The sequence below is a fragment of the Papaver somniferum genome, unplaced genomic scaffold (genome assembly GCF_003573695.1).
Source record: "Papaver somniferum cultivar HN1 unplaced genomic scaffold, ASM357369v1 unplaced-scaffold_117, whole genome shotgun sequence".
NCBI lineage: Eukaryota > Viridiplantae > Streptophyta > Magnoliopsida > Ranunculales > Papaveraceae > Papaver > Papaver somniferum.
Window position 1 is genome coordinate 4630636 of NW_020620714.1, and position 18704 is coordinate 4649339.

Here is an 18704-nt window from a genome sequence, read left to right on the forward strand (position 1 = left end):
AAGTGAATAAAGGAGTTATGGTATAAGCTCGTGGAGTTAGAGTCGGAACTCTATACCGTACTTCAAATGGAACTACTTTAGCAGTGACTAATAGTGGTGAAAACACTAACTCGTGGAATAGAAGATTAGGGCATATGAGTGGGAATAACATGAAGACTTTATGTTCGGGTGTTCTTAGAAAGCAAAAACAGGTTAGTTTTAGCAGAGGCGGCAGATCCTTGAAAAGTGAGAAACTTGATTTGGTTCATACTGATGTACGAGGACCAATTGATGTTGCATCTCACAGCGGGTTCCAATATTGATGATTATTCAAGGAATGTGTGGCTTTACTTCATGAAGAATAAGTTCGAGGTGTATGAAGTGTTTAAGAAGTGGGAAGCTTTGTTGGAACAGAAAATGGTATGAAGTTGAAGTGTCTAAGGTCAGACAACGGTGGTGAGTATGACTAAACATAATTCTTACAGTTATGTGCTACAAATGGAATTCGTTTGGAGAGGACAGTTCCAAGGACGCCACAGGAGAAGGGAGTAGCAGAACGTATGAATTGTACGTTGAATGCACGTTCTAGGTGTATAAGGTTGCAGTCTGGTTTTCCCGAGACCTTCTGGGGACATGCAACAAAGATGGCTGCTTATCTAATCAATAGGACACCTAGTAGTCCATTATATATGAAGATGCCAGAGGAGGTTTTGACCGGAAAAAAGGTAAATCTTTCATATTTGAAAGTCTTTGGTTGTGTTCGTTATGTTCATATTTGTCCCGTTGAGAGGTCTAAGATAGGTGCTCAAGCAAAGAAGTGTATATTTCTTGGTTACAGAAATGACGCTTTTGGGTATAAACTTTGGGACTACGTAGGTCAAAAAGTTATTAGAAGTAGAGACGTCACTTTTAATGAGAATGAGTTGTACAAGGAAAGGAATAAAATACAAGTTGAAGATGTCAGATCAATAAACGTCGATAAGGAGTTGTATATCGATATTGATGATGCTTCTGGAAAAAGTGTGGTACAAGAAGGGAACGGTGTTGCTGATGGCAGAGAAGTAAAAGGTGAAGAGATTACTGTTGCAGTGGGAGTTACTCCTATAGATACACAAGAAGTACGAAGATCATCAATAACTCCAAAACCAAACCCAAGGTATGCTCTGAATTATCTATTACTTACGGATGGAGGTGAACCTGAAGATATTAAATAAGAACTAGCGGCTGATGATTCATGCAAGTGGCAACTTGCTATGGAAGATGAGATGAATTCAGTTGAAGAGAATGGCACTTGGGTGTTAGTAAAATTACCAAGAGGTAAGAAGGTGTTGCATAATAAGTGGATTTTTCGGATGAAGTCTGAAGCACATGGAGATATTCTCTACAAGGCGAGGTTGGTTGTGAAAGGTTTCCAGCAAAAACCTGGTGTTGATTACAACGAGATATTTTCTCCAGTTATAAAGATGACTACTATTCGAGTAGTGTTAAGTCTAGTGGCTTCTGAAGATCTCTACCTTGAACAATTGGATGTAAAGACAACTTTTCTTCATGGTGACCTTGATGAAGAAATTTATATGAAGCATCCAGAAGTATTCATAGTAAAAGGAAAGGAAGAGATGGTGTGCAAGCCAAAAAAGAGTTTTTATGGTTTTAAATAAGCCCCGAGACAATGGTACAAGAAATTTGATAACTTCATGCATAGAAGTGGCTACTCACGGTGTAATGCAGATCATTGTTGTTACTTCAAAAGGTGCGGTTCTGACTACATCATATTATTACTGTATGTGGATTATATATTGGTTGCCGGAACATCTCTACAAGAAGTTGAGAATTTGAAGAAATAATTAGAAAGTGATTTTGCTATGAAAGATCTTGGTGAAACAAAGCAGATTCTTGGTATGAGGATCATAAGAGACAGAGATAACGGTGTACTTATGCTTAGTCAGGCTGAATATATTGAACGAGTGTTGAAAAGGTTCAATATGGAGAATGCTAAACCAGTTAGTTCTCCACTTGGAAGTCAAATTCGTCTTTCAAGTATGCAGTGTGCAAAGACAAATGAAGAAAAGGAGTACATGGCTAACGTACCATATTCTTCGGCTATTGGGAGTCTAATGTATCTATGGTGTGCACGAGACCGGATATTGCACATGCAGTGGGAGTAATGAGTAGATATGCAAACAACTCAAGAAAACAACATTGGGAAATTGTGAAGTGGATTCTCAGGTATTTGAGAGGTAACATAAACGTACCATTGTGTTATGGAAAAGGTGGTTTTATCTTGAGGGGTTATGTGGATGCAGACTTCGTAGGTGATGTAGATAAAAGGCGAAGTACGACCGGGTTTTTTTATACTATGGGGTCAACTGCAGTGAGTTGGAACTCACGTTTACAGAAGTTGGTGAAACTGTCTACTATGGAAGCGGAGTACGTAGCAGTAACATAAGCGAGCAAGGGGATGATTTGGTTACGAGGTTTATTAGATAAGTTGGGAAAGGAACAACGAGATAGTGTTCTGTTTAGTGACAGTCAAAGCGCTATACATTTAACCAAGAACTCAGCCTATCATGCTAGGACGAAGCATATAGATATTCGTTATCATTTTATTCGGGATCTCTTAGAAGAAGGAGAGTTGAAGATTGAGAAGATTCTTGGTTCGAAGAATCCGGCGGATATGTTTACCAAGAGAGTTACATCGGAAAATCTAAAGCTTCGCAAGGCTTTAGTTGGTCTCTCAGAATGAGGATCGGGTAGGGGAGCTGCAGTGACATGAAGATGTTTTAGCACCGTCAAATCCAAAGTTGAAGAAAAGAAGAATTGAAGACAATCAATGAGTCTTCAAAGTGGGATATTGTTAGTTATTGAAGACTAATTATTATTTCCTAAAGTTAATCGTGGTTATTTAGGGAAGGGGTTTCCTAAACCGTCTAGGATTCTTGGTGGCCAAGTTTGTAACCTATATAAATAGGTAATTAGGCCTTGTAGAATTGTATTGTGTTTAAAAACGATTAAGAGATCAGTGAGAGATTTCTTGTATAGCTTTTAGAGCTAAAGCTATGGTCTCGTTGTGAGAGCACATTGGTGAGAAACAAGAGACAAGGTTATCGTCTCAGGTAATTGTTGCGGTGTAATCAAGAGTTTGCTGGGATTCACACGAAGTTGTAATCGTTTTTCTTCATAGTGAATTTGAGTTGGTGCAACTCAAAGTGGACGTAAAAAATATATACAAGTTGTATGTATTGGTCGAATCACTATAAATCTTGTGTCTTGTGAGTTGATTTATCTTTCTTATATTATTATAGTTGCTTGTGCTTGGTTTATTTATTATTCATCATAGTATCTCAAAATCCGTTATTCCGCGGTTGTCAGTGATTCCATTGAAAATCCTGACAAACTCAGCCGAGTGGTGAACCTGCAAAGCCAGCAAAAGAAGCTTTTGCAGAAGAACAAAGACAAATGTAGAGAAAAATACTAGGAAATAAGTGACACATAATCCTTTTATAATGATAAGTCACTTCCATATACATAGGAGGAGGGATGATCCTGATAACAATACTAGCAAACAAAGCGCAAATGACAAGAAATCAGGTTTAACATGTGACATCGATGGGAATTGGAAGAAATTTTCGGGAATGAAATCCCTTGCTAGGAATGAACCAATTGATAAGGCGGGAATTCATAACACTTTCAAAATGTTGAGTGAAGAAAAAATTACAATTCAAGAGTGTGAAGAAGAGGGTTTTCAGACTTTGAAGCTGACAGAAACTCTCATCACACGAATTTGGAGGACAAGGCTAGTAGAAGGACATACAAGATATATCTAGGCTCAAATAGAATGGACAAACTCCAAATAAGGGAAGCTACGAAGACCTCGGAAGATGATATGGATATTCTACAAGGAAACACTAGGAGAGTCACAAAATTTGTGAAAATGTGATCATGGCTTCTACGGGTAAAGTCCTCTTTGATTATGGTATTGCAATTTAGGTTTGCAGTAATTTTGAGGCATACATTTGGGGCATGTAAAATGATTTACTCAACTAAGGTTGGCTTTTTAGGGGTGTCCCAGCCGTGAGTACATGACCATGCTACCCTTAATCAATTAAACTACAAAAATGCCATTATACTGAATTAAAATGAAAATTAGAAATCGTTTTCATTCGTTCTCTTCTTCACATGAAAAACGTCCTTTTCAAACGGCGATAACTTGTTGACAAATAAAGTTTCGATCAGCAATTGAAATCACAACTATTAACTGAGTCGTGTGAGGCATTGCACAAGAGATTTAGTTCCAAATCCGGATGCTAGAAATAACCCAAATCTTCGTTTTTTCGTTTTAGAAGAACACGATAGAGAAATATGATGTTTTCACCTGAACCGGGTTTGTAATCAAGAAGACTTAATAGTTAGGCTGATTATGTAACATGTTTAATAAATTATGGGTATCGAGGTTTCATAGATCGATTAGAGAGACAAATTAAAGTGGTTCGACACTATCGCCTACGTCCACTGACAAAATCCCGAAAGGTGAGATAATATTATTGATGATCATCAGAACATTCTGTGATGATTTTACATGTACATTAGGATTCATATTTATAGAATTTACTAGATGAGTAGTAAACCTAAATCCTAGAAGATAATAACAAACTTATCTTGACAAACCTGACTATACAACCAGATTTACTAGCTGGACTATAATGACTTGGTCTTCCTATGACTTTATCTTCACTCCACGTGAACACATGCTAGATGAGTAGTAAACCTAAACCCTAGAGGATAATAACAAACTTATCTTGACAAACCTGACTATACAAACAGATTTGCTAGCTGGACTATAATGACTTGGTCTTCCTATGACTTGGTCTTCACTCCACGTGAATACATGCTCCACTTTCACAGTCTTTACGGCCACCTATGCTCTTGTATAGGACGAGATATTCCAACACTCCCCCTCAAGTTGGACACGGAAATTTCATGAAGTGTACAACTTGAAAATCTTTTCGGAAAAAGGACTTCGTAACCTAAAACTGTATAGGTTGAACGTTGAGCTTCAGTCACAGACCAGGCACTTGCACAGAGGTACAGAAGCAGAAAAACCTTCATAACCGTGGATAATGATGGGCTTGTACAAGATCATGAGACGCACAAATGGGCATCTGTTTGAGTGAGTTTTCATGAATGAAGACTATTAGTGGCAATGAGATCGGAAAGATCATGTATTTAGACTACCATATGGCAGGATATTCTCGAAAATCAGAGATATTTTCGGAACTAAATTCTCAGAAAAGAAGGAAAATAGAATTTAAGATTTGCAATAAGCAAAATATTTTGACAAACAATGGATGTAACCGTATCACAAAATGATACAGAAGAATAATTATAGATAACTTAACTTTGTTAAGGACTAGGGTTGTGATGCAAGTATCCAAATTAGACTTAATACCCTGTTAAAACTGTAAGGATATCTGAAAAACCCTATGCCTTAATAGGCCAGACAAAGACTGCTTATCGATGGGAACACGATCTTCTTACTAAGTCATAATAACCACTGCAATGGCTATAGATGCGAACCATTACTGATCTATGGTGGAACACCATGAATGGAAAAATAGCAATTAGTTACTGAGAGTTTGCAATACATAAAAGACAATATAAATCTATGATAGTTCAACGTATTAGTTTCTGAAGAACACCAAAAAAGATATTGACGAGTATCAAACCAAAACAAATGGAGAGAATATTATTGTAACAGAATGATGATACACAATGTGAAGAGAGAATATTTTCTTATAACAAAGGGATCCCTATAACAAACTGTCGTTATCAAATCCGAAGAGTGAATATATTTTCTGAAATTTTCGGAGAGAAAAGATATTAATTTTCGATTACGATTGGAAATATGGAAAATATTCCAAAAGAAAATAAAATGAATTGATTACCAGATTTTGGCAAGAAATTTCGAAAATGGAGATATTTGAAAAATAAAACATCTTTGATTCACAGAAAAGATGCAGAGATGATCACTACCGACGCAAATGATTAATTTAGTTTATAACCACATGAAGAATTAAACAGATATAAAATGATCATATAGAGATTAAAAGATAGATTAAATAGCTCACAGGAGCAAGATGGGATATTGTCATATTGACATGAGATCACCAAAGATGGCAGAGGAGAATTTTCAATAGAAAATGGTGTTGGGAGTTAATGATTTGATTAATAAATTATCAACCTTATAAGGTACGAAGACTTCATGTTCTGTCATGAAAAATCAACAACAACGTACATCACTTTAGTTTTGTACCAGTAATGATTGGAGCAGTTCGTAATTGGACTTGCAAGTACTGGCAAGTTTTACAGTCAATGATTATTGCTAAACATGAAACATCTACTAATAACTCCGAACAGTAGATGTGAGAATATTAGCAACACGCCACTAATGAGTTGAAAACCACACTTAGAGGAACTAAACCTTGAATTAGGTGTTCTTTTTTTTTTAATTGGGTGTTGATAGAAAGCGAAACAACCTTAGGTTATGTTCGATACCCCAAAAAAATCAGATAATGAGTTTGGCTAGAAAATAAATAAAATAACAGCTAGTCACTGAGATATGTTGTAACTGTTTAAGAGAGTTTTCTTGAATGAAAACTGATTTTCGGAAAGGTTCCGAGAAAGTCCATAGAAAATGGATTATGATTGTGATATATATATTCCCAAAAATATGGAACACGAGAAAGACAGAGTCGTATAGTTGATAACAACCGTGACCCATAACAAAAGTTCAAAAAAAAAGTTTGACTTCGCGAAGAACAACCAAGGTTGTATGACTCATCTGGCTTAATGAGTTAATGAATTCCCATTAGTCATGAAAAGAGATGAGAACTTATAAATCAATAGATTTATATATTATTGCATAAACTTGAGAGCATATATTGATACGGTCAATAGTTTTGCAAATAAGATAGCATTGACTATTTGAGGTTGACAAAGAAAAAAAAGAGAAAAAACGTTTGTTGATGTGAAAACGAAAATTTTAACTTTGTTGCGGAAACGATTTGAGAGACAAATTTAAGTGAAAGCGAGGGTTCATAGATCGATTAGAGAGACAAATTAAAGTGGTTCGGCACTAACGCCTAGGTCCACTGACAAAACCCCGAAGGGTGAGATAATATTATTGATGATCATCAGAACATTCTGTGATGATTTTACATGTACATTAGGATTCCTATTTATAGGATTTACTAGATGATTAGTAAACCTAAACCCTAGAGGATAATAACAAACTTATCTTGACAAACCAGACTATACAAACAGATTTACTAGCTGGACTATAATGACTTGGTCTTCCTCTGACTTTATCTTCACTCCACGTGAACACATGCTCCACTGTCACAGTCTTTACGGCCACCTTTGCTCTTGTATAGGACGAGATATTCCAACATGTTTGACCTTTAATTCATCTGCAGTGATTGTATGTTAATCACTACATTCCCTATTCTTACCTATGGAGAATAACTTACATATACAATTTAATATAGCCAAACGGAAACACCGAAACTCATTCCAATGCCGGAACGGATGATAAATGTTTGGATCAATTAACTTTGAGAAATGTTATAAACTTAATTAAGCTGCATCATAGTAAAATGAGGTCCTCATCATACAATTTGGTAATGGGGTGCGTATGCACCAGGTTAAGAGCCTGTTTATATAGTAATTGCCTTTTGGAAACCTCAACTCCAAGCAAACAAGAGGCTTAATTTTTTACATTTATCAAATACAGTGGTGCTGTAATTTAGTACTATAACAATGATTTGAGTTCGGACAGAAACTAACTCAAAGAGCATAATTATAAATGATGAACCCTAAACAAAAAAAAAAAAATTCAGAAGGCCCTCACCGTTCTACAAGTAGCTGTTACAGATCTACAGTGGTGGCCCCTTATTGGGTCCGCCCCTTTCAAGAAGGGTTTTGTATTTTTGGGATTCTAAGAATAGCAAATCATTTTCCGAGTAGGAGTAAGATCATGTATTCACCGACCATCTCTTTCCATAATTAGTTTCTTAGTGTTGCTTATATATATCATCGATGCATCGTCATACAGAAATACTCGTATCAGAAAGAGATCCAAGGATTTTCCAGAGAAGACATTATAATACAGGAATACAGAAAAGATATTGTACTACAGGAAAAAGAGAAGAATATCATCAGGTATTATAAATCATACAGAAGAAGATGGAAACTACTTCAAATCTTTGTTATGAAGATCTAATCAAACAAGAAGACAGAATCCTAAAGAGAAGAAGTTGTAACCGAAATATAAACAGACGGTTGGTTGGCTTCCGTAGGATTTTCGGTAATACGTACAAGAGATGTTTTGTTGAGAAAAACAAGCTCTGCTTGGTTCTTGACTTGGATCATACCTTACTCCATTCCGTAAATGTTTGTGACGTATCAAAGGATGGTCAAGATTATCTCAACAAGAAAGCAGTTGTTGTTTCGTCCAACAACGATATCAAAGGTCTTGGTAGCAGTGGCGATAATTTGTATAATTACAGGGGAATATACACAAAGTTGAGGCCTCACACGAGAGAATTTCTGGAACAACTCAGTGATAAGTTCGAACTATTCGTGTACACCTTAGGCACAAGGGATTATGCACAAAATATGGGTAGATTGCTTGATCCAGAAGGTGTATTATTTAATTCGATGGTATCAAGGGATGACTCCACTTTTGAAGACAGAAAAAATCTGGATATATTGGCCGGACCTGACGAGAAGAACACGATAATAATCGATGATAACAAGTATGTCTGGAAAGAGCACAAAAATAATCTGATAGAGATTGATGAGTATAAATTCTTTACTAAAGAAAACGGAGGTCACATATTAAACAAGGGTGAAAAAGATGCTGGTTTTGATGATAAAGATGAATCCCTAAAACCATTCTCCGAACTTCTTCAACGTGTTCACAAGAAGTTCTTTGAGTTGTTCCCCGTTCCGAAGACTGATGTTGAGCTTCAAGAATATATCAAGTCTGTAGATGTAAGACCAATATTAAAGACGTGTCGGAAGAACAAGTCAGGTAGAAAAGGGGAAGAGTCAAACCAAGTGCTACCGAATAGAATTGGAGGTGCAGATTTAAGTGAAGTTCCCCGAGATAACAGAGTGGAAGACTTACGAAAAGAAGAAAACAGAGTCCAGGATGCTGACAAGACATGTGATCAAGAGCGTTCAAAAGAATCCGAACTTGAAACTGACAGTGAGAATAAGATCTCTTCAGATGAAGGCATCGCAACTGGGAAAGTAAAATCTCTCGAAACTATTCTTAGTAGGTTTTCCGTGAGTTGTGTTCAAATTATGGATAAACTTTTGAAGGCCACTTCTTTCCTAGAGGTTTCCAATGGAGGTACCGCAGTTGACATGAGAGCGTTTGCAGTGGCTTACAGACATAGCTGATAAAAATCAGAAATCTAAGAAGGAAAGGGATCTTGAAAAATTAGTAAGAAGGAATGTTATTGGAATTTCATAGAGCATATATATGTGCAAGAGATCGAGGTGACTCTACACGGGAAGTGAAGACGAAGCCAACGTGCCATTCGTGCAGTGAAGTGAAGACCACATCTACCGATTGTATCTAGTTTCAAGATATACATTACCTAGTCAAAGATATATATGATTTGATATCATTATCTAGGTTTAATCAACTCTATAAATTAGAGTGAAATGTAATTGAAAAATCTCTCTCAGATTATTCATCATCAATATTATTATTTACCCTACGGGGTTTGTGTGGATGTAGGCCATTAGAGGTGAACCACATTAAAATATCGGTGCCGTTTTCTCTTCTACGATCCCTCATACCCATAGTTCATTAAAAGGGAACTTGAAAAATTAGGCTGGAAGGGTGAGTTAATTCGGTAATCAGCTGGGCAGGGGACAAAGAGCTTCAGCAAAGAAGAATAGGGAATATCCCTGCGTGCTTTGGTTTTTTCTTTTGTAGCAGCTTGTTTTTGTAGTTTGCACGGATATTTAGCCTTGTGGAGCAGTGCTGCTTTAGTTTTCTCTGTTCTTGGAGTTGTTGTTGGCTTTTGCCACAGTTTCTTGTTTGCTTCTGCAAAGCTGTTGTCACGTGTGCTTATATAATAGGGGCTTAATTCAAGGAAACATAATTTAATTATTAAGGTTTTTGTTTCCTTATTGAATGCGAGAGTGTCTCTCCTTATTTTAGCGACCCCAACTTGTTTCCATTCTCCAAACAGAGATTGACTTGATAAATGTTTCGCAACATTTTTCACCTCGCTTCTAGTACCCCGTAACTTCCATTTTCATAAAAGTTCTGTTGTGCCTCCTGATAGTTGATTTGACCTTTTGAGTACTTTAATAAATGCTTTGTCTAAAAGTTTGCTAGAATTTGATTGATTTGTTTTGCTGTGACGAAGAACTAGTCGGGTCGACTAATTTTATGCTTTTAAGAAACTAGTTAATTGACATTGGAATTTTATATTGTATTAGAAGATGAACTTGTCGTTCATGAAAAGACTGTTTTTGGTAATACAGTAGGAAGAACTACCCATTCATCTATGAACAACTATGGCTTAAGTTGTCGTCCAGGTCTAGTGGACTAATTAGAGTTCTCGTGGCTCATACGTGACCGACTAGAGAGAACTGTAGTCGTCTGTATCGGGGCGACTACAACAGCAAATTATTGGTTATCTTGAGCCGACTAGTTAGATGTATCATATTGTTGAGTATTCCTCGATTTGCGAATATGTCAACTATAACATCTCATATACATGAGATTTGCTATTCCATTAAATGAAGAAAATAAAAGAGAGATATAGAGTATAAGAACTGATGTCTTGTATTTTTCTTTTATGAATGAATATGATTTGTCATTTGTTGATGTACTTGATCTTACAAGAAGTAAATTACACAGTACAAATATAAATCAAGAGGAAGAAGAAAATTTAGAAAACAAGAGAAAAGAAGTAGAAATAAAATGGAAGAAAGAAAGAATTAAATGGAAACAATAAAAGACCGTGTAAAATGAACACAAAATTGGTTAAAAAGATCAAAATCCACAATTCCTGGGTGAAATGGACAGTTAGATTTTGATACCGTTTAAATGGCCAAAAATGTAAAAATAGGCAGGATGTAACCAATTTCATCGTGTCTATTTTCAAATATTTTTTCTTATTTTTAATTTAAACAGGATGTAACCAGTTTCATCATTGTTATTTTTTAAATTTAAGCTACGATGAAACCAATTTCATCCTTACTATTTTTTTGGCCATTTCACCCATACTATTTTCGGAAAATGTGTACTATTTTTCACCCGTCCATTTGAACCGTGATTTAAAAATATTTGGACAAATGACCCATTTTGCGTAAAATGAACTTCTCAATTCAAAGTTCACAAAATTGGTTAAAAAGACCAAAATCAACAATTTCTGGGTGAAAAAGACATTTAAATTTTCATACTGTTTAAATGGACAAAAATGTAAAAATAGACAGGATCTAAACAGGATCTAGACAGGATCTAAACAGTTGCATCCTGTTAGACAGGATCTAACAGGATGCATCCAGTTTCATCCTTATTATTTTTTAAGTTTAAGTCAGGATAACACATTTTTCCGGGTTTACCTTTATATTGAACTTTCGCATCTGTTCGAATATTTCCTTCAAGTTATCTACATGATCCCTTGCTTCTTTACTCTTTACTAGCATATCATCCACATATATTTCCAATGTTGTATGTATCCACTTCGCAAGCACTTTCTCTACCATTCTTTGATACGTCGCACCCGCATTTTTCAATCCAAATGGCATTTTCGTATAACAGTATAATCCTCTTGGTGCGAAAAAGGCAATATTGGTCGTCTTCAGCTAAAGGAATTTGATTATAACCTTTATATCCATCCAACAACGAGAGTCTGTCGTTTCCTGATGCTGATTCCACCATCTGCGGGATGTCTGGCAAAGGAAAACTATCTTTCGGGCACGCTTTGTTTAAGTCACTGAAGTCTATACAAATCCTGATCCCCTTATTCTTCTTTGGCACCACGACCATGTTTTCTATCCATTCTGGATATTTTTCCGGTCTTATAATCCCTGCCTCCAACATTTTTTGTAACTTTGCTTCTATTTGAGGATGATATGTTGTTGCGATCTTCCTTATTCTTTGCTTAAATGGCTTTGCATTCTTTTTAATATCCAATTTATGGCATGCGACAGTCGGATCTATTCCTGACATCTCCTCCATACTCCATGCGAATATGTCATTATATTATCGCAAGATATTTATTGTTCTTTCTTCTCCTTCTTTATCCATTGTGGTTCCTATTTTTAATATTTTTGGTTCTTCTTTCGTTCCAACATTTATTTTTTTTGTTGGTTATGTTGCAGTGAAATTCGCTCTTGGTTCTTCCATTGGTGTTGATTCCTTAATCTCTTGAATTGGTTTACCTTCCTTCTCTGGTATCTCTTTTAGTATTACTTTTCCTTCCTTCGCTGTAATCATGTATATCCGATATTCTTCTTCCTTCTTCAATTCCTTCATTTTTCTCCAGCGATTCTTTCGCTTTTTTGCATGTCCTTCATAATTTCTTACATCTACTTGATGGAGAATCATCTCCTTTAATTTACCCTATTCCACTTGGAATGTGGAATCTAATGCATTATGTAGTGTTGACGTTACAACCTTTATCGCATGCACCCATGGTCTCCCCAATAACATGTTGTATGGTGATTCTATATCAACCACACATAGTGTTATCTTCGTTTATATTTCTCCAACAGTACTTTCATCGTTATCTCACCTTTTGGTTTTGTCACTGTTTTATTAAATCCATGTATATTGTAAGTTTGATATATCATATCTGGATCTTTGTATCCCATGGCTTTGAACGCACGATAAAATAAGATATCAACAACACTTCCTGTATCCACCAACGTTCGATTAATCTCCCATTCTTCTGATTCTTTCGTCTTTTCACCATTCTTGCTTCGCTCAGCCGTTACTGTAATCACTAACGGATCTGTTCGTTTTAAATTTTCTTCCGGAATTTCATCTGCTGCAAACATTATCTCCGCCTTCTCCCATTCCTTTAGAGGAGATTCCTTTTCTACTGTTGTCACCTTATTTCCGTTGTGATCTCATTTGTGTATTCTTCCTGTTATTCCTGTTTGAAATTCCACATCGGAGATTGACGTTTTAGTTATGGAATTACACTGTATACTCCTTACTCTTCCTCGTATCGTCATGATTCTCGCTTTCTCTATAAATTCTTTACTTTTCATATTTATCTTCTCCAAAATTTCCAGATCCAATTTTCCAAGATTCTATAAACTAACCAACAGGATTTATCACCACAAGCTGTTTTTTGCGCCAAAATGTAGTTGCAGGAAATCCTACAACCACATCCATACAAGAATCTAAACAATACACTAAGAAATCATGGTGAAAATCATTCATTTAATCATTAAAATCTTAAGTTGCATACAAGATAATACAAAGACTTTACTTGCTCTCCAAATAAACTTTTCTCTCTCCTAATTTCTTGTCTAACACACACTCTGAGATATCTCTCATTACATGATAGCCCTTGCCTTTATATAGGATTTTACATGGTGGGTGACACCTAATAGATCCCCTATTTTCGGAATCACTGTGCGTTACAATGGCTCATATACATTCACTCAACTTCGCATACTTTATACTTCGCACAAATCATCACACTTTACTCGTGACTATGCTGACATCATCAAATACGTCATCTCAATTTTGCTATGTGCGATGATCTTCGCTTATATTAGATGATCTTTGTTTCGCATACATAATGAATGTGTGATATTTCACTCTGGTTTACTGAAATTGTCGTATAAAATACTAGATATATGGACAAGTATAAGATTAAAATTCGCCAATCTTAATTACGAAAATTGATTGGAGAAAGGAATTTATGGTTTATAAAGAAAAATGGGAATAAATGGATGTGACAAAGAAAATTTTGTGTTTCAAACAAGATCTAGGACTAAAAGTTAATTATGCTACAACTACAAGAATTAATCCTATACAGAGGAGGGTTAATTACTAATAGGGGTGGGCTAATCATTAATTATGAAACAATTACTAGTAAAAAAAATTATCAAGCTAAAAATAGGGACGAGATATAGCCCGGGTTAGCTCCTTGCTAGGCCCGTCCCTGGTTTTTTATATATTACTATTATATTCTCTTGTTTTTAAAATAATAGTTGTAGTTTTTAAATCTTTATTTTAAAATATAAAGAATTGTAAGAAAATATTTTTATATTATTTTTTATTAAAAACTAATTATTTTAGAAAATTTCAAAATATGAATTACATAATTTTGGTTGGTAACCTCGCAACAAGTTGGGCTCCAACACCTCTTTGAATAGCAATACCTAATCTAAGAAAAATAAAGCTACCAACACCACTACTAGCATCATTACAAACCAAGCAGTTCTTCAGAAGCTTAAAAAAACATAAAAGTATCTTCACCTAATTCCCCCAAAGTAGAGAAAGCTAAAATGCCAAGACCATATCCAAGTGAAACACACTTATGCAAGTATTTAGTGCGTTTTCGTGCAACAACATTAGAAATAGCTTTGCCAGGAACGAAAGAGCGAATGCCGTCACCAGTGAATGGAGAAACCCAACCCCTATAACATCCATGGAAACATCCTTACCATTTTCCTAGTTGAGGACGAGGATATCAACCGGCCGTAGATCTTTGTCGTCATCTGACAAGAGCCCAAGGGAAACTTCCTTGCGCAGGCACACTAGCTTTGTAACAAATGTCGACAACTATATCACGTACAAAGTCATGTCGAAATACATCCTATCACAATGAATCACATGATCTCCATAAATATCCATAGATTTGTTACAACTAGAGCATAAACCATTCTCAACAAACAACGGAATACCCAGGCGACATCGAAGGACAACTCTGAACTGTCTAGGCCCGAGGCACTGATTAAGCCCACTAATAAGTATAGCCAATAAATAATCTTGTGCATGATTAACTTAGTTACACTGCCACAAAATGGAATCTCTTGTAGACATAGGAAACTGGTCTGGGATTTTCCTCTTAATTGCATCAAAATAAATAACTTCTGGGAATTCATGGAGGGGGGGGGGAGTATTATCAACGCAAAAAGAAGAAGGTAATCCATATACCTGAATAAAATTCTGCAGAGACAACTGAAAAGCAGAGCATTTGTTTGTTGGGAATAGGTTACCAAGGATCACCTTTTGCACTGAAGTCGTCTGACTCTGAGAAGCAAGGTAACAGTAGGCGCGGGTGTCAGCCATGGTGTAAATTCCCAAGCCACCATCTTTGATAGGCAAGGTAGCTAATCTCTGTTGTAAAGGTCCAAAACCAGAGCCATCACCAGTGATAAGAAGTCTCAAGTACTTGATCAAATGATCGTCAAAGATCTCGGCAGCTTGATGAAGAGTAGCAGGATTGGTAGTGCGCAATGCAAAATATAATCTAGAAATCCCAGAGTTGCGAAGTAATAGCATATCGCTTTGAGGATACTTGAGTTTTTTGATGGCAGACATAAGTTGAACCGTCTTGTTCACTCTACTCAACATCATATCACTAATAAAATTCAAATCCAAACTCACAGAACCACCCAAAAGTTTTGCACCATTAGACGGTCTACCAATGTCAGGCGGGAAAACACCATCATCAATACTTCTGGGATCCAAAGACGTCCAGAAGACTTCCATTTTCTTAACATTGAGATGTTAACCTCTACCCGGCCCTTCAGTTTCTATAATACGCAAGGACTTAGACACCTCAAGAGTATCACCAATGATTTTACTGTCATCAAGGTACCAGGCGTGCAGATCGAGTTTACAACTTGAAGCAATAGTCTTCGCTAGAAAGTGAAGAGTCAAAGAAAACAACAAGGGACCAAGAGGGTCACCCTGTTGGACTCCAAGGGAAGACGACAAAATTTATTTATCATAGTAAAGTTCAGCAGGTCGCATATAACAGAATTCTACCCATCGAGAAATACCTGGACAATGGAGACGAAGCTCCTTGATGAGCTGAGATCTGCCCACCATGTTGAAAGCGTTAGAGAAGTCAATAAGCAGAATTGACATCTTTTCCGAGTGACCTTTCAACTCAAGGAGATCATTTACATCATGTAAAATACTTTCCCATCCAGCCGAAACACCAATCCCGAATTGGTAATCTCCTAGATAAGAAGCCATATCCTTTCCAACAGAAAAAGAAGCCACTTTAGAAACCAATCTACGCCAAACCGTGCCAATTGCAATAGGCCGTAGACCCCCTCCAGGATTGAGTAACGGAGTTAAGGGCACACTGGCTATAAACTCTCCCAACTTCGCAGGGCATTTTCCAGCCAACCAAAGATTGACAACTCCTGTAATCGAAGCGAGTAAAATATCTGCTATAGCAGCCGCAACCCCACTCATCGCATCAAGTAAATGTTGTGCCCTCAAACCATCTCGACCGCTTGATTTTCCTTTACGAAAACTCTTAATAGCTCCAAAAACAGCACGACAATACACAATAATTGGGTCCGTAATAATGTCATCACCAAAAACAACCGGATTCATTTTCGTTAGAAAGTGAAACTCGCATTCATTTTCGTGTTTGATTATTAGCCGAACTGTTCATTGACACCTTTAGAATGAAGAATAACAAGCAAGACTGATAATTCGTTTTAATTGTTGGCCGAAATCACTTTGTAACTGTTGAAAAATCCTGATTTAAACCTAATATGTCAAACAAATGCAAGAAAATAAGACAATGGTTCGTGGAAAATAATTTCTATCGTACATTTCTTTGCAATGATGATTTGGCTCTATCTCTCTCCAACTTCACTCAATTCAGATTATGCTTCAACTCCTTTTTTTCCATTACTTTGTGGATTTAAATAACGATTTCAACCTCTACCTTTAGTCGAAAATTATGAAAACCTAAGTCGAATTAACGTCCGGCCGGTGTAGAAAAGAGAAAAGATAAGAAAAAGTTTAAAATTTAATAAAACTTAAGAACTTTTTCAAAAAAAAACTTGAAAAAAGGTTTAAAAAGTATAAGAAATCAATTATAATTCCTTTTAAAAAGTAAATAATTGCTAGTTAAGGGTAACTAAGTAATTGAACTAGCATATGAAACCCTTATCACCTGACCATAGTTAGTTAAATCATTTTGTATGTCTCAAAATAGCGTTCTATAAAGGCGCGATAGCGTCTCGGGCCCAAGGAATTGGCCAGTTTGCCTTTAGCTGCTGGTACGGCTTTGGATGAGACTTGGGTACTAAACCGCACCCGGCCATTGTTGAAAAGAGGAAACTCTATTTGGGTATGCCGGTGCAACGTCAACCCATTTCCTAGTTAAACAGTGATTACTCAAACATAGGAAACAATCCAAAATACAAGTGTATTCGTGATCTGGAAGCACCGGCATCGAAGAAGGTATGCCGGTGCCACGTCAACCCATTTGCTAGTCGAACTGTGATAGACAAACTTAAGGAAATAATTTCATTGATAAAATCCCACTCCAATTGTATTTTGTGTTCGTGATCTACAAGCTTTCATCCCCTATATATTCATTCAGTATAGATATTATCAAACCATACTTTTGCAATCTCTTTCTCTCGCTCTCTGTCTCTTCAAAAACTTTAGTTCCAAGTTCTTCACAATGTCGACGACTACTGTTATACCGCAAGTTCAGCAGAAGAGAAAGATGATCAACACTCAAGATTGTGGATTCCAACAAGCACAAAAAGTAAAAAGAGTCAGAATCAGGTACACACCTTATCTTGATCAACCACCATTGATTGATTTCACCAAAAATTTGAGTAGTTATAAGGACAAACAAGAATCAGTAGAGAAACCATCTACAATGAAAATCAGGATAAAGTATAATCCACCTACTGCTGTTCCACCATTGATGGTCCGTGAAGAATTAAGTTTCAATAAAAAGGAAAACGAGAGGTTAATCCGAGTAAGCAAATTATGTGGTAATACTTTTAGAAAAGCTTTCTTTGGTCGGAAGAAACTCTGTTTAGTGTTGGATCTGGATCACACCCTACTACATTCTGTGAGAATTAAAGATGTTTCTGTTGAAGACCAAGAATATCTGAATTTGAGAGTTTCATCCATGAAGGATTTGGATGGAAATAATTTGTACAGGCAGTTCGGTAGATACACCAAACTCAGGCCACACACCAGGGAATTTCTCACGGAAGCCAGCAAATATTTTGAACTTTTTATATACACCATGGGAGGAAGAGATTATGCACGAGACATGGGAACATTACTTGATCCTCATGGGGTACTCTTTAAAAAATCAAATATTGTTTCAAAAGATGATTCTACTAAGGAAAACAGAAAGAATCTGGATATTTTGGCAGGCCCCAACGAGTTGAACACAATCATAGTTGATGATACAAAGCGAGTATGGGAAAAGAATAGAAGGAACTTGATACAGATTGAAAAGTATAACTACTTGACTGAAGGAGACTATCGATTGAAGAAGGACGACGAACAAAGGTCTGACGATGAAGATGGAGCGCTAAAATCCATCACCGAAATACTTCAAGGTGTTCACAATAGGTTTTTTGAGCTTTTCCCGGTCCCTGTTGAGCTTCAAGAATATATCAAGTCTGTTGATATAAGACCCGTACTTCAGGGGTTCTTGAAATAA

General features: G+C 36.4%; 2 protein-coding genes across 2 annotated transcripts; both read left to right on the forward strand.

The window, feature by feature from the left end:
- Positions 1-8220: 8220 nt before the first annotated feature.
- On the forward strand, positions 8221-9444 carry LOC113329662 (RNA polymerase II C-terminal domain phosphatase-like 4). Its single transcript, XM_026576515.1, has one exon. The coding sequence runs from the start codon at positions 8221-8223 to the stop codon at positions 9442-9444; it is 1224 nt and encodes a 407-aa protein (XP_026432300.1).
- An 8252-nt stretch (positions 9445-17696) lies between these two features.
- On the forward strand, positions 17697-18704 carry LOC113329663 (RNA polymerase II C-terminal domain phosphatase-like 4). Its single transcript, XM_026576517.1, has one exon. The coding sequence runs from the start codon at positions 17697-17699 to the stop codon at positions 18702-18704; it is 1008 nt and encodes a 335-aa protein (XP_026432302.1).

Excerpts from the sequence above, each read along its gene's own strand:
- LOC113329662 (XM_026576515.1), top strand. The coding sequence starts at position 8,221 with ATGGAAACTACTTCAAATCTTTGTTATGAAGATCTAATCAAACAAGAA.
- LOC113329663 (XM_026576517.1), top strand. The coding sequence starts at position 17,697 with ATGTCGACGACTACTGTTATACCGCAAGTTCAGCAGAAGAGAAAGATG.